General features: G+C 44.7%; 4 protein-coding genes across 5 annotated transcripts; 1 reads left to right on the top strand and 3 right to left on the bottom strand.

Annotated features, from left to right (window-relative positions):
• The first annotated feature begins 556 nt into the window (after nt 1-556).
• LOC121615233 (protein lifeguard 3-like) lies at nt 557-8,999 on the top strand. 2 transcript variants are annotated; one of them, XM_041949499.1, is made up of 13 exons: nt 557-795; nt 2,733-2,848; nt 3,755-4,072; nt 5,080-5,147; nt 5,453-5,517; nt 5,604-5,657; nt 5,750-5,800; nt 5,904-5,943; nt 6,526-6,563; nt 6,652-6,739; nt 6,858-6,953; nt 7,053-7,106; nt 7,221-8,999. In XM_041949499.1, exons 3-13 carry the CDS (start codon nt 3,760-3,762, stop codon nt 7,368-7,370), a joined length of 1,017 nt encoding a protein of 338 aa, XP_041805433.1. In that variant the 5' UTR covers nt 557-795; nt 2,733-2,848; nt 3,755-3,759; the 3' UTR covers nt 7,371-8,999. The 2 variants fall into 2 exon arrangements, with proteins under 2 accessions (XP_041805433.1, XP_041805432.1); XM_041949498.1 differs by lacking the exon at nt 2,733-2,848.
• On the bottom strand, nt 8,598-11,563 carry si:ch73-71c20.5 (DUF4748 domain-containing protein). The gene is made up of 3 exons (XM_041949500.1): nt 11,521-11,563; nt 10,985-11,252; nt 8,598-9,530 (listed from the first exon to the last, which is right to left on the bottom strand). Exons 1-3 carry the CDS (start codon nt 11,561-11,563, stop codon nt 9,362-9,364), a joined length of 480 nt encoding a protein of 159 aa, XP_041805434.1. The 3' UTR covers nt 8,598-9,361.
• A 390-nt stretch (nt 11,564-11,953) lies between these two features.
• On the bottom strand, nt 11,954-17,695 carry mcm6 (minichromosome maintenance complex component 6). The gene is made up of 18 exons (XM_041949442.1): nt 17,500-17,695; nt 17,170-17,316; nt 16,815-16,925; nt 16,106-16,193; nt 15,805-15,966; nt 15,519-15,684; nt 15,261-15,409; nt 14,963-15,113; nt 14,717-14,858; nt 14,474-14,615; nt 14,284-14,391; nt 13,749-13,904; nt 13,361-13,489; nt 13,112-13,276; nt 12,853-12,982; nt 12,536-12,742; nt 12,300-12,439; nt 11,954-12,200 (listed from the first exon to the last, which is right to left on the bottom strand). Exons 1-18 carry the CDS (start codon nt 17,595-17,597, stop codon nt 12,090-12,092), a joined length of 2,502 nt encoding a protein of 833 aa, XP_041805376.1. The 5' UTR covers nt 17,598-17,695; the 3' UTR covers nt 11,954-12,089.
• Nucleotides 17,696-23,399: 5,704 nt separating this feature from the next.
• Nucleotides 23,400-25,116, bottom strand: LOC121614797 (C-X-C chemokine receptor type 4-like). The gene is made up of 4 exons (XM_041948878.1): nt 25,050-25,116; nt 24,740-24,948; nt 24,341-24,624; nt 23,400-24,219 (listed from the first exon to the last, which is right to left on the bottom strand). Exons 1-4 carry the CDS (start codon nt 25,062-25,064, stop codon nt 23,624-23,626), a joined length of 1,104 nt encoding a protein of 367 aa, XP_041804812.1. The 5' UTR covers nt 25,065-25,116; the 3' UTR covers nt 23,400-23,623.
• Nucleotides 25,117-25,253: the final 137 nt, after the last annotated feature.

The raw sequence follows: 25,253 nt of genomic DNA, 5'->3' as shown, positions 1-25,253 counted from the left end.
CTCAAGTACAGTCAAGTATTTTGTGTAGTTACAATCAGTGATGGACTGTAACTAAGTACATGTACCTATGAGATACTTGTAATTTTGAGTATTTCCATTTTGTGCTTAGACTTTAAAATCTACACTACACCTTGAAAGGCAATATTGTACTTTTTACTCCATTACATTTATTTGGCTGCTTTAGTTATCGTTTCTTTGCGGAACAATAAAAATCAACTACTAAATGATGCATTATTATGGAATAAGACGGTAGTGCATACAGCTGTTAAAATTAGTTCCCCCTTTACCAGCTGCAACATTAGTGATGCTTACACATGAATGCATCACTGATAATTATCCGGTAAAATACATTACAATGGGCCATTGCTACTTTTGCTTCTTCCACTGCTAGTTGTAATGCACCTTTATTCAGTAACATGAGAAGCGCCTGTTGAAAGTGAGTCAGCTAAACCCCACAGGCCACACACACACACGTTTTATGGGCGTGTGTGTGTGTGTGTGTGTGTGTGTGTCAGATTCCTCCGGACTCCACCCTGCTCCTCACTGTTCCAGGAAATGTTCTTTACTGCTGCTCCACATCTGTGTGGTGCTGCTCAACGCACAGCAGACCGAGCTGAGGACAGACAGGCAGGCTGCTGGACGGCTCCATGTGAACCTGTTTACCAAACCTCTGCACTACTTTGGAGTTAGTTAGTGTGTTTTGTAAGCAGAGGGTGCGGCTGACAGCGGAGAGCCTCCACTTTTCTCAATTCACAACAGCACCACATCGTCTCTGACGTCGGCATTTCTCCCTCGGTAAGTAGAGCTCGTTTCATGATGACCCAGAGGTTTGTGAGCCATACCTTCTGGACTGGACTGAGTCTGTGTTTGCTCCTGGCTGAGCGCTATTCATAGCGGAGAGGCCGCGTCTGACTCCCACCTGAAAAGGCTTTTTGTGAGCGGAGGTCTGGTCTCAGTGGGCAGGGTGGAGTGGGTGCAGTCTCGGGACATGTTCAAACTGCACAGCCACGCCAGTGTTCAGCCACAGCAACAGCCCAGATCACACTCTGACCCTGCTGTGGATCAGCTTTGGTCAGGAACTGGAATGATGAGCGTTTTGCCCTCTGAGCTGAACTGTGTATCCCTGTGGGATACTTTAATTCATTGGGTTGTTATTATTTGTTTGCTTTGACTGCACTGCCTTCAGCTGCAGCACAGGGTGAAGCCACAGTGCTCCTCAACCCTGCAACTAACTTCTGTATCTGTACGTACGGCAGACATTTTCACCTGACATAGCAAGAGGAGAAGCACAGGTGTAACCACTAACACTCATGATGGCTCCATTCCATTCAGGTGTGCCAGTCAGCAGCATGCACAGAACCAAGCCTCCATACCTGGAACATATAGAGGGAATGCAGCCAGATCACTGCTGACTTCTAAGAACTAATTACACCTGTGATGTCTTGTTGTGCAGTGATGGGCTTATTCCCCATGGTTCATTTATTAGCCCTGCTGACTTCCAGTCAGGGACTGTATGAAAAATATTTGGGTGGTGAGGAGGGCTTATGTAAGCTTTAATAAAATGCCCTAACACTAGTGTGGATGACAGAACAGGAAAAACCTTGCAATGCCCTTTTAGAAAAGTTATTAAAGCCACATTGGCTTTAATTTGATAGTCAGTTTAAGGTAGATGTTGCAACACTGCAGAATGACATGACTTAGAAGGAGGAAGTGTGACAAGGCATGATGACTTCGGCTAAACAGAGGAGGGGTGTATGAGTGACAGTAAACCCTCGCTAAGAGTAAATAAAGGACACATCAGGAGTTATTATGTCAGCAACTACCTCAGATGTTACCAAGTCAGACAGTCTCTGAGTCTTCATCTTAAGTTGGTCAAACCGGTTCTCACTGCTCACAATGTCTGTACGGTATTTATTTAGTCCACCCAGATGACGGCCTCCACATGGCATGTTCTTCTTTTACACAGTGATGTGTAAAGAGATATTTGAGCAATTGTAGTTTACACTGAAGTCAACCAACTTGTTTCAGTGCTGTCAAAGCGTGCATACTTGCAACACACTCAGAGTTCAGTGTTGGTGGTGCTGATGATGAAAGTCGTGGGAAAATGACTCAAGCCATCGGCTTGAACGTACGTCTCACCACAGCTCACCTAAATGTTAATTTTCTGAGACAAGAGTTCCACCCCGCTAGTCCAACACACAGCCTCCTTAAGCCTTTTGTCTGCCAACAGTGTCCCAATGACCAAAGCAGCGATCAGCTGTGTGACTCGTCTGTGACTGCAGATGCTCTGAAGCGCTTTTTCCATTCAATGTTTTCTGTCCTGTTGCTTGGTGCTCTGCATGTGATGTAATGGCAGCACGAGGTGGAGCCAGCTCTTGAATTCCTTAACTGTGTGTATTCCCTGAGAGAGCCCCAGTGAAAATGGAGCTCTGGGGACATTTTCTAAATAACTGAGCAAAACCGGGAACCTTCCTAGAAACACCGGTTTGTCTTTTCAATACGGAAATCGAAAGGAGTAACATCATCTGCAAAATGTTAAGAGTGTAAATCCATGTTGGGAGAAATGTATTTCAAATCTAAATGATTCACATTGTAAAAGTGGGTTCATTTTATTGGTGAAGCACTTAAAGTATCTTGTAAAAATACCACAATTCTTTTAATACTCATTTTGGAACATGGAATAGTTGTATGTGACAACGTTGTGTGCCTGTGTGTGTGTGGTTTATTATTAGAAACTTCCCCCAGAGATGAATGTGGTGATTCTGGAGCCTGTGGTGGTTTTCAGGAACCACATTGCTGAGCAGAACCATATGTTCGCTTTAACCTGATGCAACCCCAGATGTATCCTGTAAGTCAAGTGTGATTATCGGCCAGCTGAGGTGCACATTACACACACCGACAGCAGGTAGTACACAGGCCTAAAGCCAGTCTGTGCTTTTTCCAGCTGAAACCACCATTGCACATTTATGTCTGTGCGTACATGTTTGAGATGGCTCATGTGGTACGTTTGGTTGAATATAATATCTAGGGTCAGAGATTTTTCTGTACTTGGTATACACATGCAGCCACTGTATCCTTTAAATATCTTTGCTTCTATTACTGCAGGTCACTGTGCTGTTGAGAAGCAATGAACAGAACTGCCTTATGGCAGCACAGTATATCACAATGTGTGTAGATACTGCAATATAAAATCCCACAATGGGACATTTTATTCATGTCTCACATCCCTATTGTATGAGCTGGACCAGAGTAAAGCCCAACTGGATTTTTGAGGCCAGTGCCATGTTTGATATACTGTACTTATAAAATAAGCACATTACATAGACAAAAAGGCTCGATAAGGATCCCTTAAATTTGGCTATTAAAGAGTCTTGACAAAAACATGTAGAAGGAGACATTTTACTGACACACTGTATGTAATGGCGACACTGTTGAATTAGCCACAGTTAGCTCAAACTTATCTCTACAATTTGTTGTTGCTTAAACCTGCATCAGCTGGTCTTGTTTGGTTTTGGGGCGGCACAAGAAGCTGGAAATGCAGTGCTGAGATATTATCACCTTATACAGTTGATATGGCTAATGATAGCTAGCGTTTGTTTGCATTCATTTGTCAAATATAAAGTATTAACAGTTTTTTTCCAGTCTGTTTTTGTCTCCACCAACTTCTGAGGGAAACTTGTGGCTCTTAGCCGCTAAATGCTCTACTATATTCACCAGCTAGCCACTAACTTTGACTGATCTTCCCTCCTCTCAGGTGAAATGTCCAGGTCAGACTACCCTCCAGGGTACGAAGACTCCTGGGGCACGGTGTACGCACCTCAGGGCGGGAATTACCCACCACCCCCTGCGTATGGCTTCCCTGGCTACGGTGGCCCCCAGCCCGGCCAGCCTGTTGCTCCGTACCCCACCGGTCCAAACACCCCTCTGTACCCAGGCCAGGCAGGAGGCTATCCTCCCGGCCCATACCCAGGACAGCCTCACGCTGCGGGGCCTCCAGGAGCTGGCTACCCCAGTCCCCCTCCCATGCCCCCTATAGTCCCACCTACCATGCCATCAGATATCCTGAGCTCTGGTAAGACAAGGACTGACAGTACTGTGACACTCATGGCTAAACATGGAATGATGATGCATTTGTGCTCCTTGTCCTGACATTAAAAAAATGACACTGGCCTTGTGAACCAGTTGGAAAAAAACCCCAAAACAAGTTACATCCAACCAGCAGAAATTGAAAAAGGGCCCTGGACTCAATAGCTATAGATTAAATAATGTTACCTGAATGCATCATAGCATATAAAAAAGTAATACTCAGTATTGAAGCTCAGTTTGTTGAAATAAAGAGTACAACTATGCTTATTGACTTTCTTGCCGAGAGAGAAGATGAGAAGATTGATGCTGCTCACGTCTGTACACTAACTATGAAGCCACAGGCAGAAGATAGTTAGCTTAGCTTAGCATAAAGACTGGAAACAGTTAGCGAAGGTGACAAAATCTGCCAACCAACACCTCTGAAGCTCACGTTATATCTCGTTTAATTAATCTGTAAAAAAAAAGGGAAGAGGACACACACCTGTTTGCAAATAACCCACCATAAAGTCACGTTTGTTATTTTTACACATTAGCTTTTTTTTGCATACTAAACAAACTAGATGTAACGTGCTAATTTGTGAGCTTCAGAGGTGGTGGTAGGTAGATTTTCTACCTCTGGACAGAGCTAAACTAAACTTGCTGTTTCACCCTGTTTTTTAGTCTTTATGCTAAACTAAGCTAGCCATCTCCTTTCTCATCTAACACTCGGCAAGAAAGGGAATAAGCCGAGTCTCCCAAAAGGTTTCAGTCTTTATTTAAACAAACTGAGCCTTAATACTGAGTATACACTACGATGCATTCAAGTAACATAATTTAATCCTTATTTATAGAGTCTCCATCAATTGCATTTCTTCCAAACTATGGAACCATCACTTTAAATCTTGAATTTGCTGTTGTACAACACCTCGTCACTGACTCTTCGTTGGTGAAGGATGACATGTTTCCTGTTGCTCGTTGTGGTCACTGCTCGTGTTTCTGCTCTGCTGACGACAGGCGATGAGTTTGCGGCGAGCGGCAGCGGTTGGGACACGATGAGCATTCGGCATGCCTTCATCAGGAAGGTAAAACACACTTGTCAGACAGACCACACTTGTGTCTGTCATGTGTTATCACTATATTTGAGTCACAGAAGGAAGCTCGTGTTTTTCTGAGAGTTAAGCCTTCTGCAGAGTGAAAAACCCTGAAGGTTGTCGGGTACACATGTTTACACAGGCTGAAGTGATGTGATATTTTGTGTTTAGATGTTTGTGTCATGCAGAATGAGGAAGAAGAGAAGTGAGACACTAACCGAGGGCTGGTTTAGGAAGGAGGGAGTTGTTTGAAACAACAGGCTGTGACTTCCTCTCTGTCTGCATGTGTTTTTCAGGTGTACATGATTTTGGCCTCTCAGCTGCTTGTCACCACAGCCATCGTGGCCGTATTCACCTTCGTGTGAGTTTACAGTGTGTGTTTTGCGTGCCTGTCATTACTTGTGAGTATGCTTGTCACGCTGTTGACTGTGCCTCTGATTCCCACAGCGAACCTGTCAGATACTTCGTTCAGAGAAACAGAGCGATCTACTGGGCATCATAGTAAGTCTCACTCTGTGGTCACACCACTACCCTTGCAGCCATGTGCTTTTATAGCAGTCGAAATGAAAGTAATATTAATATTGTTGTTTTAGTGCCGTGTACATCGTCACCCACCTTGTGCTGGTCTGCTGTAAGGGCCCCCGGTGAGTGCGATTGTTCAGTTTTACAAAGTCTTACAAAGAATATTTGAATCTTGAATATTTGAAGAATATTTATATCTAATGTAATCTTGCACTCTCTTTGTAGGAGGAAGTTCCCATGGAACATCATTCTGCTGTTCATCTTTGTAAGCCTAATGACTGGACTTCAGGAATCAGGAAATAGAGACACATAATGACAGTTTCCTGGACTTGGATCAAGTCTATTCTTATGCTAAAACACTGAAGCCGTCTCGAGGTTTGACTTTGATGCTAGAACAAAGCCGTGAGTCACCACGCTTGACTCAGGCTGCGTTTGCATAACGCCTGTGATACGTTACTTCTGTATCTTTGTTTTATCAGCTCTGTGCATGAAATGCCCGCATGCATTACTTCATGGAACAGTTTTGTCCGTCAGTAGCGGTCGTTGAGCTTTGTAGGGGTCAGTTCTAGATGCAACTTTGTGCCCTGAAAGCTGCAGCCCGCTCTGTTGCAGCTGTTTTTCCCCTCTTAACCATTTCAATCCACACAACACTACAGCCTATGTCTTAAGCACTGCAACATATGTTATCTTTCATGTATTATTAGTTATTTATGGGGCCATCCCTTATTGCTGCTTGTTTTTCTGTCCAGTCCTTTTACAGCTTATAATCAGAGATGTTTAGGTCAGTTACAGCATGGTTATTTTCCCCCTCAAATGGACAAACAGAGTTTTTGAATTTGTTTTACAGACCCTGGCTTTGTCCTACATGACTGGATCCATTTCCAGGTAAAATAAACTTGTATAGTCCATCTAAAGTACAGAAATACCTGTCAATTTCCCTCAGTATTAACTGTGTGTTGCGCTTTGTTTTTAGTTACTATGACACAAAAGCAGTGTTTCTCGCTCTGGGTATCACTGCCGTCGTCTGCATCGCTGTCACCGTCTTCTGCTTCCAGACAAAGGTAGGCTGTGTGTGCGTGTGTGTGTGTGTGTGAGTGTGTGGATCAGCTTCAAACGGCCTCTGTCTGTTTGTGTGGTCGCACGTGTATTAACGAGGCTGCTGATGGTTTCTCTTTCTAGGTGGACTTCACCAAGTGCCAGGGCCTCTTCTGTGTCCTTGGGATCGTGGTATTTGTGACCGGCATCATTACAACCATCGTGCTGTCCTTCAAATATGTGAGTTCAGGCTGACGCGAAGAAAACACTGTTCCCTGACAGCACACCTTTGCATCATCACGTGATTTACGTCATTGTGATGGCTGTTTGTTGTTGCAGATTCTGTGGCTTCACATGCTTTACGCAGCCGTGGGAGCCATAGCCTTCACGATGGTGAGTGTTTTGTTTAAACGCTGCTCAGTTTCACTTTTACCATAACTGCTGTTGCTTTATGTATTATGCTCTCACAGAATGCTTGACGGTGAGTGTTTGTTGTGTGTCTTGTAGTTCTTGGCGTACCACACGCAGCTCCTGATAGGAAACAGGAAGCACTCCATCGGCCCGGAGGAGTACGTGTTCGCCGCGCTCTCCATCTACGTTGACATCATCCAGATCTTCCTTTTCCTGCTGCAAATTATTGGTGCTGTGAACAAATAAGTCGGCCCAGCAGCTCACGACCACCTTGGGTGAACAGAAACCAGGCGGTGCTTTTAAAACCTTTGCTTTGCTTTCAGTCACAATCAGAACAGATTTCTAAAATCATGACGCACTCCAAGGAAGGGCTGAACTTCAGATTTTCTCATAGTATGGGTTCAACCTATGCACAAAAAATGCACTTTTTCTAAGGTCAATATTTGTCTATATGTGCATTAAGCAACTTAATAGAGGTTGAAAAATACATATTAATACTACAATCTAAACACAATATAAATATCTATAGACACTGGAATGCCAGCTGCAACATGTATTTACTCTTGCTGGACTTAAGTTAGGGGAGACAGTGTCTGAACATTTCTCTCTGCACGTAAACGTACTGCGATACATCAAGTGGGTCACATCTGTTTAAATGTTGAAGTAGGCTCTATTTCTATTCTTTTTCTTTTTAATATTTGCTGTCAATAGCTTAAAGGAATGGGTCCACATTTTGGAAAAAACACTTCTTTGCCTTCTTGGCCAGAGTGAGATGAAAGGCTTGACACTAATCTCATGTCTGTCCAGTAGATAGAAGACTACAGCCAGCAGCTGCTTAGCTTAGCTTCAGCTAAAGATTGGAAACAGGGACACGGCTAGCCTGGCACCTCTATAATTCACAGTTTAACACATTGTGTTTTGTTTGTTAAATCCATAAAAAACAAAGTATGCAAACATCAGGTTGTGCTTTTATGAATGTTACATGTCTGACTTTCACTTGGCCTCATTAGCTTTAGAGGCGCTGTTCAGAAGATTTTCATACATTTAGTCAGAGCCAGGCCAACTGTTTCCAGTCTTAATGCTAAACTAAGCTAACCAGCATCTGCTTTGTGACTTCATATTCACTGTCCAGATGTGAGACTGGGATTGATCATCTCATCTAACGTGATATAACATGATGTAATGTTTGTTACTGATCCTAATGACACTAGTATCTGCAGTATTGATACTTTGGTGGCTGACCTGCCAGCCACTGAATGCAGCTGAGTACACCTAGTGAATGCCTCAGATCTATTATGGGTTCATACTGTATTATCAAGGCTTTGCTAGTGGTCTTTAAAACATCTGTCGCTATATTCTATATCCCTACAGTGCCTTCAGAATGTTTCTGAGATTAGATTTTTTTTACTTTAAGAAGTACGTGCTCAGTACAACATAAGCTTTTATAGTATTGTTACATATGTGCCTGTTTAATATTCTTGTGTTACGGTCAGATAAGTCATGTCAACAACACAATCAGTGCCACGGTGTTAAACTATTGGAAAATTAGGGAGTTCCAGCTAATGTGGAGCTTTTCCAAGATGCACAACCCCACCCAGCTGGTCCTCCACACGTTCGTATTTATCATAAGTACAGGTCCAAAGTTACATAGAACCCTCGACTCAAAACGACTAAGGCAAACGTTTTGAACATGCAGTACAGATAGTGAGTGTGGGGATTTGTAAATATACATATCAATGATGAAGAATGTCTGTTTAACTTTTCATATCAAATTAAGATTTGTATTTGTGAGTTTTGATGTAGTTGATATGGAGTTGTACCAGTGATGATTCCTGTTTCCATATTCACAAATTTATAATTAAACATTTACATTTATTTCCTCTCTTACATTTATACAACATCAGCATCAGGGCTAATACATACATGATCATCCAAAATTAAAGAGGCGGTCAACCTAACTGTATGATCCATCTTTGTTTATGAGCAAGACAAATCAAATCTGTAAAAAAAAACAAACATCTGTCCCTATATCACAAACATGTTTCTCCTCAGATTTCCTGCATCAGCTGAGAGAAGAGATTGTGACCCAGTTCTGCGGGTCTCAAAGAGCTTTTGGCTGCTCCTCTGTGTGGTTCCTCTCCTCTATGATCAGTCTTTGGGCTGTAGTGCAGAAGTCACCGTCTCAGTAGTGACATTCAGGATATGGTGCAAATCACAGTAGCCATATAAGCACATTATTAGTCCAGTTTAACATTCTCCGCAGCACGGCGGTAGCGGCTTCCTTCATATTCTCCCTCGTTTGACCTTTTCATCCTCTGTCGAACCTTCAGCTGCTTCAGTCGGTTCTTGTCCACTTGTCTCTTGGCCAGGATGAAGGTGATGATACCAGTGGGGAGGCCTATCATCCTGGAGGGGAGATAGCGATCATTATTTTACCCAGTGGGTGACACATACAGTATCGATTATTGATGACTGAGTGTAGAAAACTGTAAACATGTCATAGCATGGAAAGAGCAAATGGGGTGGGAATGCAAAAAGGGTTTAACTCATGATTCAAAAGCTAATTCTAATCTACTGTGTTCATATTTCCTCCTGTGATTAAATCAGTCTTCCTTCTCTAATAATACAGTTTGCAGTGATGGAGAGGCAGGACACATACTGTACATGCAGTGGCCAGTTTATTAGGTACACCTAGTTAAAACGATTAAAGTCTACTACAACAGCCCGGCAGTGTTGAAGCTGTTTTAAAGAGGTGCAGAATCAACTTCATGGTCATTTATGAAGTTGTTTGTGGTGCTGTTGACTTGCATTGAGTGTTTCTAATATTTTGTCCACCCCCTTTACATGCAGTACTGTAGAGATAAAAAATTACATTATCTTCATGAAGGTAAGATTTTTTTTTTTGCAGGACTGCTGTATTAGTTATACTTTGGTGTACCTAAGAAATCTGCAGAGGAGTGTATTATCTGCTAGTGTCAACAACAGATGGGATTTTTAAATGATTTCTTGTACATGAATATACACAAACTGCCAGGGTTCTTAATGATAAAATGCACCAGCAGCAGGACTCTGGGATTCACCTTAACACTAATCTCCTTTCTTATTTAGACAAACAAACATGTTGTTCAGAACGTTTTCAGAAAAGCTTTTTTAGTACAACTACTCCAACCAAAGCTGCCCCAGCAGCACTACTTGTAGTGCAGTGTGATATTCATGATGCTCAAGGCAAACTGCTCCTAATGATAAAGGAAAAATGTTGATGTTAGGTACAAAACATAATTTCAAACATGTTGTGTCATGGACAATAACCACAGTGCAGAGCTTTACGTGAAGCTGAATTCTACTTGAATTTTAAGATCTCCATGTGCATGGTTGTATTCACGTCCATTAGTCCATTAGCCATAGAAGCAGGCAGAGAAAAGGCTGTCTTTGTTACCTGATTCAGAAGAGATGAAGTCCATTTCATCTTGTAATGCTGAGTGTACAGTGATTTACATTATTTGGTCAAATTTCCAATAACTTGACTTGTGATTTCAGAAGGGATCTTTTTTTTTTGGCAGATTTGACGCAGAGTTTGTGAAAGGAGACAACTATCTTTGTAATATGTGAGAAACGATGTTATCTGGAAATGTTTTCCCACAACTGCAACTGATGCTGAGACAGTACGACTGCAGTGTGCACTGCATCAGTTACTTCAACTGCTGATACTTTCTCTACATTTTAAAGCCTGACATATTCATGAAGGCATATGCGTACCAGAATGGTTAGAGGTGTTTTTTGCTCATTGATACTCCACGAAACTTTTTCTAGATTTTCTGTTAGACACTAAGAGTGTACAGGAGTGAAGGGAAGAGACTAACCAGGCATAGCCAATCTTCATCATGGGGTTCTTCGCCTTTCTTTTGGGCGTGTATTCGGGACCCTCGGGTTCCTCTTCCTCCTCTGCCTTCTCGGCTCTCCTGTCATCTGTGCTGTGTGGCTGGGTGCTCCTCTGTGTCTCAGTCCTGGAGGCCGCAGCAGATACATGAACCGGCCGACAGCGAGCAGCGTGCAGCCGCAAACACGTACACACTGCCGGGGTTTGGCTGCTCTGCGTGAGGAGCCACCGGGCGGGAACCAGGTGCACACCTAAAAGTAAGAAAGACCTTCATTCTTCAATAATGTGACTTCTGTCCCTCTGCGGCGAGGCCAATATGAGGGTTGAGTCCGGTTAACATGTAAATACAAGGAAAAGTCACCATGTTGTCCGTAGTTTGATAAAATATCACTATATGACATCATTTACGTGAATGGCACTGACACAGGCCTTGCCGAGGTAACTTAGATGCTGCTGGACTTTAAACAGAGCATGTGACGTTAAAACTCTTGTACAACTTTTGAAACTCTTGTGTTTTACCTTTCAGTGCTGTCCTAACCGCTGTCACAAAGGGTGCCGCCATGTTTATTAAATAATCGCGTCTGGGCATGCGCAGTGGTATTCTAATCAAGTGTCTGCTGCCACCTACTGGACAATATCGATGTAGCGCTTCTATGAAATACCGGAGGACATTATTAACCGCGCAAAAAAAGAGAAAAGTTCTGTTTGTCAACATTTTATTTATTGAATCAACATTTTCATTCACATCATATAATTTTACAAAACACGTACAAAATAAGCTGAACCCATGAAGGCAAGTCAGCCTTAAAGTATGCCTCTAATATACAGTTATGAATAAACAGCAATCACACAATTTCAGGGCTGTTTGTCCCTAAACTGAGAGCCAAACAGACAGAAGCCAGCAAACAACTGGAGGGAAGAGAGCAGCATATTTACAAAAGTCAGTTTGACCTAACAAATGCCTTTTTTTTTTTTTTAAGAGCCACAGAATTGTCTGTACAACAGAGATGATAAACTCACAAAGCAAGCCTAATAACATCTCCAGTGCTACTATTATGTATGTTTTACATAGGAGCATTCAGAGGAGTTTAATCTTCCAGGATGTAGTTGGGGTTGACGACCAGAACAACTTCTTCGTCCGTGCTCGCTGACTCTGAGCCCTTCAGCCCCGCCTGAGACAGCTCGATGAGGATGTGATCCTGTGGGGGAAACAGACGCACATTGTCAGTTATGTCCAAACTCATCTTCATCTGCTGACCTGACATCAGCGGTCATATTTTTGCAGGGGGCGGACTCACATAGTGCACCAGCCTGTGGATGACCTTCTCTATCAGACCCTTCTTATTGACCAGCTCCTCCTCGGAGTCGATCTCCGACTCAATCTCCGTCAGATACCAGTTCACCACCGCACTCTTCTTCAGCTCCTCCTCTTCCTCAGCTGCAACACAGGCATCAGTGACAAGGTTAGACTGCACGATACAAGAAAAAACACTTGTGGAAACTTTTCAGTGGGATGAAGGGGGGAGTCTCTTACCCTCCTCTACCCTGCGCAAATGCAGGACCAGCAGGTTGGAGATGCGTCTGTACTCGGGGAAGGACAGGCGGAGAGACGGTTTGGGCTGGCTGCCAGACTCAGCGTGGCCGTTCACACCGTTGACGTGGCCATTGACTCCATTGACGTGCCCGTTAACACCATTAACGTGGCCGTTAACTCCGTTCACTCCATTAGGGATGGCGTTTCCTGCAAGTTTGCGTTGGACAAAACCTTATGAAGCCAGAGGATAAACTACGTGACATCATTATGTTAGTGTGTATGTGTCTCTGACAGTGTGTGTTTGCGTGTGTCAGTACCATCCTCCTCCTGCTGCTCCTCCTCCTCATCCAGTTCATCCTCCTGCTCCAGGTTGATGTCGGGCGTCTCCACCCTGATGATGGATTTGTTTAGGAGACGGAAGGCTTCCTTCACATGTTTGGGCTGCACCTGAGGACACAGAGAAGGCAAAGGTCAACACTGTATCATAGAATATGCATGTGTGTCGGACTTCCAGTCTCCGAACATCCCTGTGCACCTTTTGTGGGTGCTCAATTGGAAAAGATTTCCGGCGCTCACCTCGTCACAGCAGTGCATGCGCGCCATGCCCTCTGAGAGGCGGATCATGCTTTCCAGCTGTCGCACCGTTATTCTCCAGGCAGACTTGGACACCCCTCCAGAGCCGTCGCGCTGACGCAGCCGCTTGTACTGCTCTACGATGAACTCTTCTGATTCGCTGGAGATCTACAGAGGCGCGATGGTTAATACGAATCGCAAGTGCACAAGCGGTCAAACCTGATGTCAACGCACAGTAGAGCAGAGACGCACCTTGGGTTTGAACTGCCTTGCAAAGAGCAGGTATCTGCGGATCTCGTCCAGAGAGTAAAGTCTGTCCACAGATTCCTCTATGCGGGAGTGCAGGTCCACGATGCGTCTGGCGATGGCGTAGTCTGTCACCTGGGATGCACACAGACACACACAGCTTTATACCAGTTCAGATAAAACCCAGTTTTAGAGAAAAGAGTCCCAGTTGGGAAACTTGCAGTGTTAAAGCATCAGATAAATGCATGCAAGAACTACAAGATGGTAAACATAAAGCAGGCACATTTAAAACAGCTGAACTTCACATAAAGTGCAAGAATGAAAAGTAAAAAGCAGGTTCATTTAATAGTCAGTGCAGGAACAAATGCACAGATGATTCTGTGTACAAATGTACCTCATTGCAGTCGTCCACCAGGATGAAGAAGAGGTCGAAGCGGCTCATGATGGGGGCGGTCAGGTTGACGTTCTGCTTCAGGCTCTTGCTGCGGTCGTAGCGCCCACTGACAGGGTTGGCGGCAGCCAGGATGGACGTGCGGGCGTTCAGGGTGGCCTGGAGGAGACGGAGACAAAGTCAGTTACTCTGCTGCAAAGACGACAAACAGGCCTCCGGGCTAAAAGAAACCTAATTTGGGTCATAACGTTACATCTTGAGAGCAAGTTCAAGCTGTTTTAGTTAAATTGGATTTGCAAGTCATGCAGTAGAAATGTTGATGTCTTGTCCTTCATGGGCATTAACAGTGTTTGTTTTGACCAAAATAAGGTAGAAAATGTACTTAAACAATATATATACAAAGGTAGTTTGTTTCAAACAAACAAATAAAGCTCAGCTGCAGGAATCTGTTGTCATGATCCTAAAGAGCACAGCTGTGAGTCTCCAATTTCAGAATATTATTTCAATGTTGAGTTTACGCTGCTCGGCCTGCTGTTACCTTGACTCCAGCCTTGGTGATGCTGATGGTCTGCTGTTCCATGGCTTCGTGGATGGCCACCTGGTCCTTCAGGTCCATCTTGTCAAACTCATCAATGCAGCACACACCCTGGAGGAAGCACTGGCATCAGTACCACCAAATACACTTAAATACACTTCCGAACGTCCTGTCTGTGACTCCTAACACTCACGTTGTCAGCCAGCATCAGAGCTCCGGCCTCGATGACGAACTCGTGGGACTCCTCGTCTCTGACCACAGCTGCCGTCAGACCGGCGGCGCTGCTGGCCTTGCCGCTGGTGTACACTGCTCTGGGGCTGAACTCCTCCACATGCCTGCGTGCGCGCACACACACACACACACACACACACAGTTAAATTACCATTCAGTCCTACATTCAATGGATTACAAAATTTGTCTATGCTGTGTTACATACTTGAGGAACTGGCTCTTGGCAGTACTGGGGTCTCCGACAATGCAGACGTTGATGTCTCCTCTCAGCGAGGTTCCCTCCATGGTCGTCTTGGGAACGCCTCCGAACAGCATCAGCAGGATGCCGCGCTTCACCTCGTCATTGCCTGCATAGTCACAGTGACATTTAACCAGGAACCCACAGCTCCAACACGCTCGCATGAAGCTTTCCTGGATAGAGTAAATGTTCAATGACAGTTGGTGCACTGACCGTGGATGGTGGGGAAGAGGCTGGTGCACAGGTTGTGGTACAAGTTCTTGTCTTGGCTCATTTCAAATACTTTCTCCCACTCCTTCTCCGTCATCTGGCTCTTGATGCTTTCTGCGGTCTGCTCCTCCTCCCGCAGCTCCTTACCGCCAAACTGCAACAAGAGAAGCCACGCGCTTTTAACACCAGACATGTTTGGAGCTTTATTTGCTTCTTTGGTTTGGGTGAGAACAATGCGATGACTGTGGACATGCACTCATTAGCTTTTGTGTGTGTGTGTGTGTGTGTGTGTGTCTCTTACTCGTGGGTTAGTCGGAGCCACGTTGCAGGCCAGGAAGGCCAGTCTGTATGAAAGCTCTCTGACTCCCAGAGCTTTCAGCCCTCTCAAGCCCTCAGACTCAAAACCCTGGGGTCCTCCAGCTACACGAGTACTGGTCTCTGTTCGCACACCTGAAGGAGGGACACCCACACATTGAGTCAATTGATATATAAAAAAAAAGAAAAAAGCCCAATCTAAGGAGGCCACTGGAGGCTCAAAGTGTGACAGTTAAAACCATACCAGGAGTGCGGAGCTGAGAGACATCGGGCACGACAATGAGGGTCCCAGTGAAGTCACAGCGGTCTCCGGCCTGAGCCGTCTCCACAGCCTCAGCCCTCAGGACGATCTCCAGGGAGCGTGGGATTGAACCACGGGGCAGCTCCGCCTGCGTCTCCTGGATACGCACCTGAACGTACAGAGTTCAGACTCAATCAGACACCTCCAGGCTTAAGCTGTCATCAGTACCCCTGTAATCCATGTATGCATACACACACAAACACACACACGCTTCCTGCCTCGCAGTTACCTTCTGGAAGTCGATGAACTTGGATTTGTGTGTGTCAAGGTGGAAGCGGGAGCGGTTGTTGCAGACAGGGTTTCTGCAGATGGTTGGCGGGGAGTATTTGAACTGCTGTGGGACGTCTTTGATCACTGACTGGCAGTCCATGCACAGGAAGGTGCCACTCACCTGCAAGCATATGGAAGTCATTATAATGATTGTGCTATTAACGTTTACGCATCACAGCTTTTGATTTTCTGGATTCCCTTTGCTGCTTGCTACCTCACACCGCTAATTATTTTGGTGCGTCGACTGCAGGACATCTTACCAGTTCAGGGTGCACTGGGTGTGTCCTCACCACCTGACCGCTGATCTTCACCAGGCTGCCAATACGCATGGATGACAGCTCACGGATCCTAGATTACACACAGAAAAAAGGGTCATATTTGATAAACTGCTCTAGCTTTATTGAAACAGATTAATCAGGTCCTGGGTCTGAAACAAGAAATTGTATTAACTACATAATTTCTACTGAGACTATTATGGTATGTGAATTAATAGGGCTCTCTTGACAGCAGATGCATACAGTTTAATTTAAGGGAGCAAAGCGGTTGTTTCAGGTACAGATTTGTGTTAGTTCAGCCTGAACTAAAGATACAGTTACTACAATTACTGACACCTGGGCTGGGCTGTACATGGAAAGGAGTATTCATCCACCATTGCCAGCATTGCAGTGAGGAATGACCATGTTGCAGATAGCCACTCTTACTGGCTGGTCCGTCTACACATCTACACATGTAGAACAGCAGCTGTGGTTACTTTGGGTTCATGGTCAAAAGTAGTCTGTTTCTTTGCTATCAGTGTGTGCAGTATTTTGCAATTTACTGATTTCTACTGAGACTATTATGGTATGTGAATTAATAGCATCATGGTCCATATGGTATGTAAACAAAGCTTTCTGATTAAACTGAAAACAAATAACATGCACACAGGGATTCACAGCAAAATCAGCACTTCATTCAGAGGTGTTGTCTTACTTGTGTCTGGTGGGCAGATCCTCGAGGGCTACGTAGAACTCTTTGTTGAGAGGAACATTTCCATGATCCCGAGCAAAGTTTCGCACTGCCCGACACAGGAAGGGGTAAACTCTGAAAACAGAATCAAGTTAATCCACAGCCGATGGTCCGTGGCTGTTAATGCACCTGAAACTTGCTCATTGGCCAACACAGAGAGGATAATAGTTGTGTGTTTAATATGTGTGCTACAACAGCTTTACTGGGAAATCCAAATTACAGTGAAAGGGTTGCTCACTTTAGCACTGTGCCTAGAGATCAAACTGAGGCTGCACAGGAACATAGTGCTCATGAATTGGGGCTCCAGTGGTGAGCTCACCTGTAGTACTCCTCCTGGATGGTGGTGGCCAGCTCCTGGTTGAAGCCCTCCAGGTCTGTGAAGCTCACCAGCAGGGTGTTCCTCTCAGGACGGATCAGCTCCTCGGCCTCCCGGACATACTTCACCTCTCCATCCCCGGTCTGGAACCTGCACACGGATACGGAAAAATAATGAAATATAGTACATGGCCGACAGAAGATCAACAAAGCATTACATCCTCATAGTCGCGGATAACGAATACTTGAAAAACTGAGATATCTTGCGATCAACTCGTGCGCAACGCGCTTCGGCCGACAACAATACAATGAAGCCTGTTGCTGGCTGACTTACTCCTCCAAGAAAGCCTGGAATAACTTCTGGCATTTTTCAGCCAACTCGTCCTTCACCATCTCTGCGGCATTCTCCGCGGTTGCTGCGGCAACATCCATGCTGAAACACCGTCAAACTGCGACAAAAGCTTCAAAAAGTTCTGCAATATTCAGCTCTGACCCGCTGCTTCACGGACAGACACAGACAGCACGCTGAAGTCCCGACAACAGAGCAACAGTTTCGCGCGAAAAAAGGGACACGTGATCTTTGGCGCGCCGCTTTCGACCAATCATTGATGCCATGCAAACGTTCTCTGGTTTGTAGCCAATCAGGAGCAACTGACGCGACGTCCTTCTGCTCTTTCCCGCGTTCCGCTTCCTGCTTCAAACCAATAAAGTTCAGGGGAAAAATGGTTAAGACGAGAGAAAAAAAGTCGCTATCTGTTCTCTTTGCTGTGCGCGTGTCTTTGTCTATATCAAATTTGACATAAAGTAGACATAACGCAGACAACGTGCCAGCTTTAAATTATAACCTGTTCCGTTTCCGGTTTCGCAAAAAGTAAATTATCATTGTCCATGACTGCTCACAGTGTCATTGTGAACCCAGTCACATAACTTTCTGTAATCGCAACAATGCACTCATCAGTAATATATTACGTTTAACATTATAACAATCACAATAGCATCAGGATATCAAAACAGACAGATGTTATGGCTAATACAAGGTTAATATCAGTTTATCTGTTATCATCAACATATAGAAATGGTTGTTTGCGTGACATATTACAACTGTAACATCACTTTTGAGTGTGTGTGAAAGCCACTAATGCAACGTAGTGTTGCAGTTCCTCACTGTGGCCACTGTGTAGCGATGATCACTCATTATTTTAAATACACCCGCAGCAACAGTCAACTCCACCAGCGTCAGGAGAGACCGTGCACGTACTTGTGTGTGTGCACGCGCGCTGTGGATTTTATACTTAAAAACACACAAAATGGGCTCTCTTGACAGCAGATGCATACAGTTTAATGTAAGGGAGCAAAGCGGTTGTTTCAGGTACAGATTTGTGTTAGTTCAGCCTGAACTAAAGATACAGTTACTACAATTACTGACACCTGGGCTGGGCTGTACATGGAAAGGAGTATTCATCCACCATTGCCAGCATTGCAGTGAGGAATGACCATGTTGCAGATAGCCACTCTTACTGGCTGGTCCGTCTACACATCTACACATGTAGAACAGCAGCTGTGGTTACTTTGGGTTCATGGTCAAAAGTAGTCTGTTTCTTTGCTATCAGTGTGTGCAGTATTTTGCAATTTACTGGGGCATGGACGAAGTGCATATTGAGGATACATTGTGAACAGCAGAAGCGTAGAATAAAGGAGACATTTCTACAATTTTAGCATGTCATCATTGCAATCCAGAATCCAACAGAACAGCAGCTGTTCTATGAGGAACAAGGCTACCAACCTGCAGCAATTTTCAATCCTTTAGCAAATGAATGGTTGATATTCAAAAGATAGCTGTGTGTGTGCTAGGTCAAAAGAAATGGATTTCAGATTTTGTGTCAGATCTTTTGTCTGTCAATCAATCAATCAGTCAACCAAACTTTATTTATATAGCACTTTTCATCCATTTAAAATGCAACACAAAGTGCTTCACAAAACAAAAGAATACAACAACAGAGAGAATAAAAGCATAGTATGACAGACAATATCCCGCTTCCAGATATATACACACATGAGCTCACGCACACAAATACACACACACACACAGTGCTGAGACATGGCAGAGCACTGAGGAACCATGTGGGGAAACACCTATCTTACACCTGTCTTATCACTTATCATTCACAGCAGGAGGAAGACGAGCTGATGATGATGAAATACATTTCATGGTATTCTGCACAATTTTCCATGTAACTTACAGAGCAACACAACCTGACCCAAGAGTCCTGGGCATGTAGTGTAGTGACTATGAGTGACCGCTGGAGGGTGCTGTTTGTTAAACAGAGCAATGCACCATACTAATAGTTACAATGGCTGTCTGAAGTAAAACCAAACTATACATCCAAATACTCAATACTCAAATATCAAAGTTGCAGATGTTTAAATAATGTCTTATTTTTTCTGATGGTAAAATATTCCATCTTTTTTTAATCATATATAGACATTATTATATATGATATTTACAAAGAAAGTGTTTGTTTATTTGGAAATATTTTCTTTTTCAGCAAATTACCTGCTGATGAAATTATGAGATGCAAAGAAAACTTTAGTAAGCTGACCATTTTTTGTGAAACTGTGTTTTCAAGCTAAAGATTTTGAAAACATTTGAAAACAATTTAAACAAGCCACAGCATCAATGCTTTTTTTCATGTTTACAAACAGTTAATAAATGCTTTATAACAGCTTTGTTCATACATAGTTAAATATGATTACAGTTACACCAGTTGTTGATGCCTCATAGGAGGAGTTATAATTGTAGACAAATAAACATTTAAATGTCCTTATATCTGCTTATCTGGTTATATATAGCTGCTGATAACTGTTGAATCCTTATTGAACCGGGTAAAAGAAATCTGAACTTCAGAGGCAGTTGGCAGTTATAGTGCAGCCAACTCAAGTTTTGAAGTCAGAGGTCAGTGCCTTGCTCAAGTGCAATGGCAGGCTGAATGTCTGTCTTATTGTGTAGAAAAAAGGAAGAACATCCAAACTCACACAAGCCTCTGCATGGTTCAGTCCCAGGGCCATCTGTGACCGACCAACACTGGTTTCCACTCTATTATTCCATTAACTTCTATTTCTGTTCCCACATCATTCTCACGTCTCCACCTGCTGAGGTCAATACAAACACTCCTGGCAGGCTATTGGTTTCACCTGTCACATTGTATTAATCCACCAGGAACAAAGCAGGAAGTTATTGCAGGCCATTTGGATGCAGCCCAGTCTTTTTCTCCCTCTTTATTTCTCCTTTTGTCTTGACCTCTGGTTTTCCCACGATTGTTCAGCAGCAGGAAACTCAGCCTGTCTGAATATGAGAGAACCTGACCATCTGTAGGCAAACACATGCACGCACATGCACACGCACACACACACTTTAAAAATGATCAATGTAATTTAATGAAGTAGATGCATCAGAAGCATAAAAACACCTCAGAAATGTATTTCAGTACACATGTTTCACCACTGGTAATACCATTACTGCTGCTACTATTAGTAAAAACACAGACATCCAGACACACAGATCAGGCGCACAGTAAACACAGTGTATAGTAACACTCTAACACTGCACAGGGACTGAACCGGTTTGTGGTTGGAGATGAAAACTCTAATGGTGTCAGATTTGTTGCAACTGTTTTGTGAGCAGGATATGAAAGACAAGAGGGGAAAGATGGATGAAAGGGAGTCATTTCCTTGTGTACAGCAGTTATTTCTATTCACATGCTGACACATTTTTATTGTTTTGGTGGTGAACACTGGACTGAGGTTTGATTTCAAGTTCATGGGTGTTCACATTCACACTGGGTGAGCAGAGCAGGGCTTTGAGCCCTTTTATTCACAGTACCGAACAGAGTAAACTTGATTTTATGACAATGCAAGCAGGACAACAGCCAAGGAGCACTTTCTGGCCAAACAGTGTAACACTCCTGGGTGGAAAAGTCTGTAAGTGGACCTCGGCCCAGCTAAGCATGCGTTTCACTTAAAGAGAACCAGACTGAAGGCAAAAAGCCTCCTGAAACAAACAAGAAGTGCAAATGGTAGAACTGTAGTACTGGTTAACGTTGCCAGCAGGTATACAGAGTGTCTGCTGATGTCTGTGGATCATAGATTTCCAACAGTATTGATCTGAGTATTGATTGGAAAATATTGGAACCAAATATTGACAATGATGACCCATTCATGTAGGTATAAACACTCCCAAATTAAATCTTAAAGTCAACACTTCAACCTCATTGATGCTAAATTTAAAATTTGATTAAAATGCTGGAAAACAAAGTAAAACAACAAACATGTGACTATGCTGATGCTTGTGATAATGCTGAAATGTTTCACTGGTTTACTGCACAAACATGCTACTGGGCTAATGTAAAATGAAAATGTTGTAACTTGAAAACATTTTCTTCTTCTTCTTTTTTTTATTTTTAGATAACGGCTCATTTAATAAAACAGATTAGAAGAGAACTGGCTCTGCAGACTTAACTGCTGTAGCTTGGCTGATGTGTGGTTGACACCTGACATGGAGTCTATAGCCATGCTGGCAGTGACCTTCACTGCCCCTGCGCCACGCCACTAGAATGGCAAAAACCTGAAAGTTAGATAGATAGATAGATAGATAGATATACTTTATTTATCCCAAGCTGGGAAATTGCAGTTAATGAGTGATAAGTGATTTAATCTAACATTGCCAGTCTTTTTGGAATTTATGTTCTCAGTTTTGCTCAGATTTGGAATTGATTCTCAGTTTTTGGCGTTCCTGTTTGGACGGTCAAGACTGCGGGTGTATAGTTAGTGAAAATCTATGATGGAGTCATGATATTATTATATAAAGAAAGAGCTAACAACACGACTCTTGACACTTTAAGGATCTACTGCCTGTTTACACATCAGTGGGTTATTCAGTCCCTCAGTGTCTCCCCTTCATGTTAAACTGATTGATTTTGTAGCAGCTCTCTGAGTGCAGAGCTGCTCGGGTGTTTGATTGTTTTAGCTGCTTGTTTTTCCTAAAATGAGCAGCAGGAAGTCTTTCCTGTTTTGAATACACTATGAATAGAAGTGTGTGGCCCTGTAATTGTATGTGTGTTTGTATGTGTGTGAAGCAGAGAGAGAGAGAGAGAGAGAGAGAGAGAGAGAAGGGAATAGGTGAGTCTTTTTCTTACATCGGCTGTGAATGTGATGATTCTACATGCGTTTCTGTAAAGCCACATATGCACATGACAGGATACAGTCGCAGTGATACACAGAGTCCCTCACACAGTCAACCCTTCATTGTTGTGCTGACTTACTGTATTCTTCCTTTTCGTCTCTCTCACAACTCTCCACTTCATCCTGCTCCTCATCGCTCCAGGAAACAGGACACAGTAAACTTCCAGCTTCTGTTTCTCCCACTTCCAAGTGGAAGTAGGTACATGTATGTGGGAAGCACTTTGTGTGTGTGTGTGTGTGTGTGTGGAGTGGATAAACGGACCTCCTGTCCCCTTCATGCTCCCTTCTTTCTCACGTAGAAGAAGCAAACTGTTTATATCATCGACATGAATCTAACTCGCACCCCCAAAACATAACACCACTGAATCTACACGCGCCCTCTCTCTCACACACACACACACACACATACACATACACACACGCGAGCACGCACACATGTGACTCAGGCACACCTGGCCATCACACGCCACATTTTCAAAAGTTTCATCTCTCGAAAGAGGTGTGACACGCTCCGGATCAGTGGCTTCAGATGGTTGATCATGAAGTAATACAAAGGGAGACGAGCTGATAGTAAAGATAAGGCGAACACGCCTGATTTCAACACTTTTACCAAACAGCCTTTATCTGTACACCACCACCTCACACCAAAACACAATTCCCAGCCCTGGACAATAGCTGGCAACTGTGGCTTGACAATTAAACCACGAGACACATAGATTTGACTGGGGCTTGTTGCTCTTCCAACCTTTCCTGTCGCCTTTCAGTGTGTTTTCTGTGATAAAGCTGAACTGCCTTCATCTTCATCTGCCCTCTCATTAGCTAACTTTGTAGAGTCTGAATTATTTATGTAATTTGGGTCACAATAAGATCTGTGTCAGACCCTGAGGAGGAGAGTCGGTGCCGTGGTTGAGTGATTGAGGAGCAGGCCGGGAATTCACGCTGTTTCACTCAGGAAGCTCGAAATGAGAAGAGAAGACGTGTTCACAGATCTGGTTGTTTTGGAGATTTTATTACAAACATCCTCAGCAGTATACAACAAGCACAGCAGCAGCAAAACAAACCTGAAAACAGTATTTATAGGAGGAGACAAGTCATGGGCCAGCAGACTGCTCCTAACTCTGTCACACACTTTGTATAAACGTTCTCACACACACACTCACACAGAGATATATATACAGTATAGACACACTATATACACATATGTACAGCACAAGCAAACACTAGCTGGAATGTAAACTGGAGGACTCGGACTCGGTGGTCGTGGAGGCCCCGGGGCGCCTTCGTGGTAAAACCTTCAAACTGGAGGCTCGGCTCAGTGTGAGGGCTCTGCGGGCCGAGCTCTTGAACCCGGCCCCCAGGAAGGCGTACAGCAGCGGGTTCAGGCAGCAGTGCGCAAAAGCCATAGGCTCGGCCACCGCCAGCCACACGCCCAGCACGGCCTCCAGGCTGCAGCTGCGGGGCAGGACCTCCAGGCGCAGCAGAGCGTCCACGGAGATGCCCGCCCCGTACGGCAGCCAGCACACGAAGAAGCACAGAACCAGCGCGATGGTGGTCCTGACCGCTCGCCGCTTCTGCCGCTGACCCCCCAGGGGGCCTCGGGTCAGCCTGGTGACGATGACGCAGTAGCACACCAGGAGGACCAGGCCTGGGATCACCAGACCCACCAGGACCAGCTGCAGGTGGAAGACTGCGACCCAGAGAGGAGCGCTGTCCTCCGGGTAGAAGCGTTGGCACAGAGTGGCCCCCTCTCCGCCTTCCTGAGTCCGCGCAAACACCAAGTCTGGGACTGCCAGGAGGCCGGCAGGCAACCAGGCACCTGCGGGGGGAGAGAGAATAAAAGAAGTGAGACTGTGAGGGTGTGATGTTAGAAATGAGAACAGAGAAGAGTTGCAAATTGGAAAAGCACCAACAGAAAGCAAATCAGCCGCAACACTCACCCACATACACCAGTCTGTGTGCCAGCAGCTGCCGCAGACCTCCGGTGTTAGTGTCCGTGGCTCGGACCACTGCCAGGTAGCGGTCCAGGCTGATGAAGGCCAGGATGAGCACGCTGCCGTACAGGTTGACCGTGTAGATAACGTGCACACCGACGCAGGCGGCCGCTCCAAAGCGCCAGTCAGCCATGGCCGCGTCCACGGCCCAGAACGGCAGCGCCAGAACAAAGAGGAGATCAGCGGCCGACAGGTGGAGGCGATACCGGTCTGTGAGGCTGCACTTTGACCTGTAGCCGGACACAGGAGAGCGAGTCCAGTCATGAAGCCTATCGGTGCTAATCAGGGAGACAACGAGACACACTGGATGCGCTTCAACCACCAACCCTGCACCTGTCCTCTCACCTGCGCTGGCAGCCCAGCACTATGACGACCAGGCCGTTTCCAGTGATGCCCAGGGTGAAGATGAGGGCGTAGACCACAGGCAGGAAGACCTGCTGGAGGTCAGCCGTCATTATGTGCTCCACATCACAGGGCTCCTCTAGATCCACCCCCAGGTCACCAGATCCAGAACCTGAGCCCGTGTCATTGTAGTCGTAGTCCAAAACGATGTGCTGCAGAGGCAAGACGTTAGATGGTCATTAAATACAGCGAGGGAGGAAAAAGAAACATCCTGAACACAGATCTGTGAATGAGACATCACCAAGCACCTCACCTCATAGTATGACATGACGGAGGCGCTCCCTCTCCCCTCTCAGCGGAGTGAAGTGGAGGTTTCTGTCCGCAGGGGTTATATAGCTGTGTTCACGCTCCTCCTCCAAACACTCCAACACATCTGTGTTCCTGCTGAAACGTTTTTCCTGTTTTCGAGGTGTCAGGTGCTGATAGTGGTTCTCTCACAGGATACTGTGCTGTGTGT

This window comes from Chelmon rostratus, chromosome 12 (assembly GCF_017976325.1).
Source record: "Chelmon rostratus isolate fCheRos1 chromosome 12, fCheRos1.pri, whole genome shotgun sequence".
Classification (NCBI taxonomy): Eukaryota; Metazoa; Chordata; class Actinopteri; order Chaetodontiformes; family Chaetodontidae; genus Chelmon; species Chelmon rostratus.
Note: the sequence above shows the minus strand (reverse complement) of the source record. Positions and strands in the feature narration are given on the sequence as shown.

Excerpts from the sequence above, each read along its gene's own strand:
- si:ch73-71c20.5 (XM_041949500.1), bottom strand. The coding sequence starts at position 11,563 with ATGGCGGCACCCTTTGTGACAGCGGTTAGGACAGCACTGAAAG. Across the intron at positions 11,253-11,520 it reads GGTTAGGACAGCACTGAAAG|GTGTGCACCTGGTTCCCGCC; the intron begins GTAAAACACAAG and ends TCTTACTTTTAG. Across the intron at positions 9,531-10,984 it reads ATGAAGATTGGCTATGCCTG|GATGATAGGCCTCCCCACTG; the intron begins GTTAGTCTCTTC and ends TCTCCCCTCCAG.
- LOC121614797 (XM_041948878.1), bottom strand. Across the intron at positions 24,625-24,739 it reads GTGCTGGGCTGCCAGCGCAG|GTCAAAGTGCAGCCTCACAG; the intron begins GTGAGAGGACAG and ends GTCCGGCTACAG. Across the intron at positions 24,220-24,340 it reads ACACAGACTGGTGTATGTGG|GTGCCTGGTTGCCTGCCGGC; the intron begins GTGAGTGTTGCG and ends CTCCCCCCGCAG.
- mcm6 (XM_041949442.1), bottom strand. The coding sequence starts at position 17,597 with ATGGATGTTGCCGCAGCAACCGCGGAGAATGCCGCAGAGATGGTGAAG. Across the intron at positions 14,859-14,962 it reads CCTCTTCCCCACCATCCACG|GCAATGACGAGGTGAAGCGC; the intron begins GTCAGTGCACCA and ends GTGACTATGCAG. Across the intron at positions 14,616-14,716 it reads GCCAAGAGCCAGTTCCTCAA|GCATGTGGAGGAGTTCAGCC; the intron begins GTATGTAACACA and ends GCGCGCACGCAG.
- LOC121615233 (XM_041949498.1), top strand. The coding sequence starts at position 3,760 with ATGTCCAGGTCAGACTACCCTCCAGGGTACGAAGACTCCTGGGGCACG. Across the intron at positions 5,801-5,903 it reads GTCTGCTGTAAGGGCCCCCG|GAGGAAGTTCCCATGGAACA; the intron begins GTGAGTGCGATT and ends CTCTCTTTGTAG. Across the intron at positions 7,107-7,220 it reads GAGCCATAGCCTTCACGATG|TTCTTGGCGTACCACACGCA; the intron begins GTGAGTGTTTTG and ends TGTGTCTTGTAG.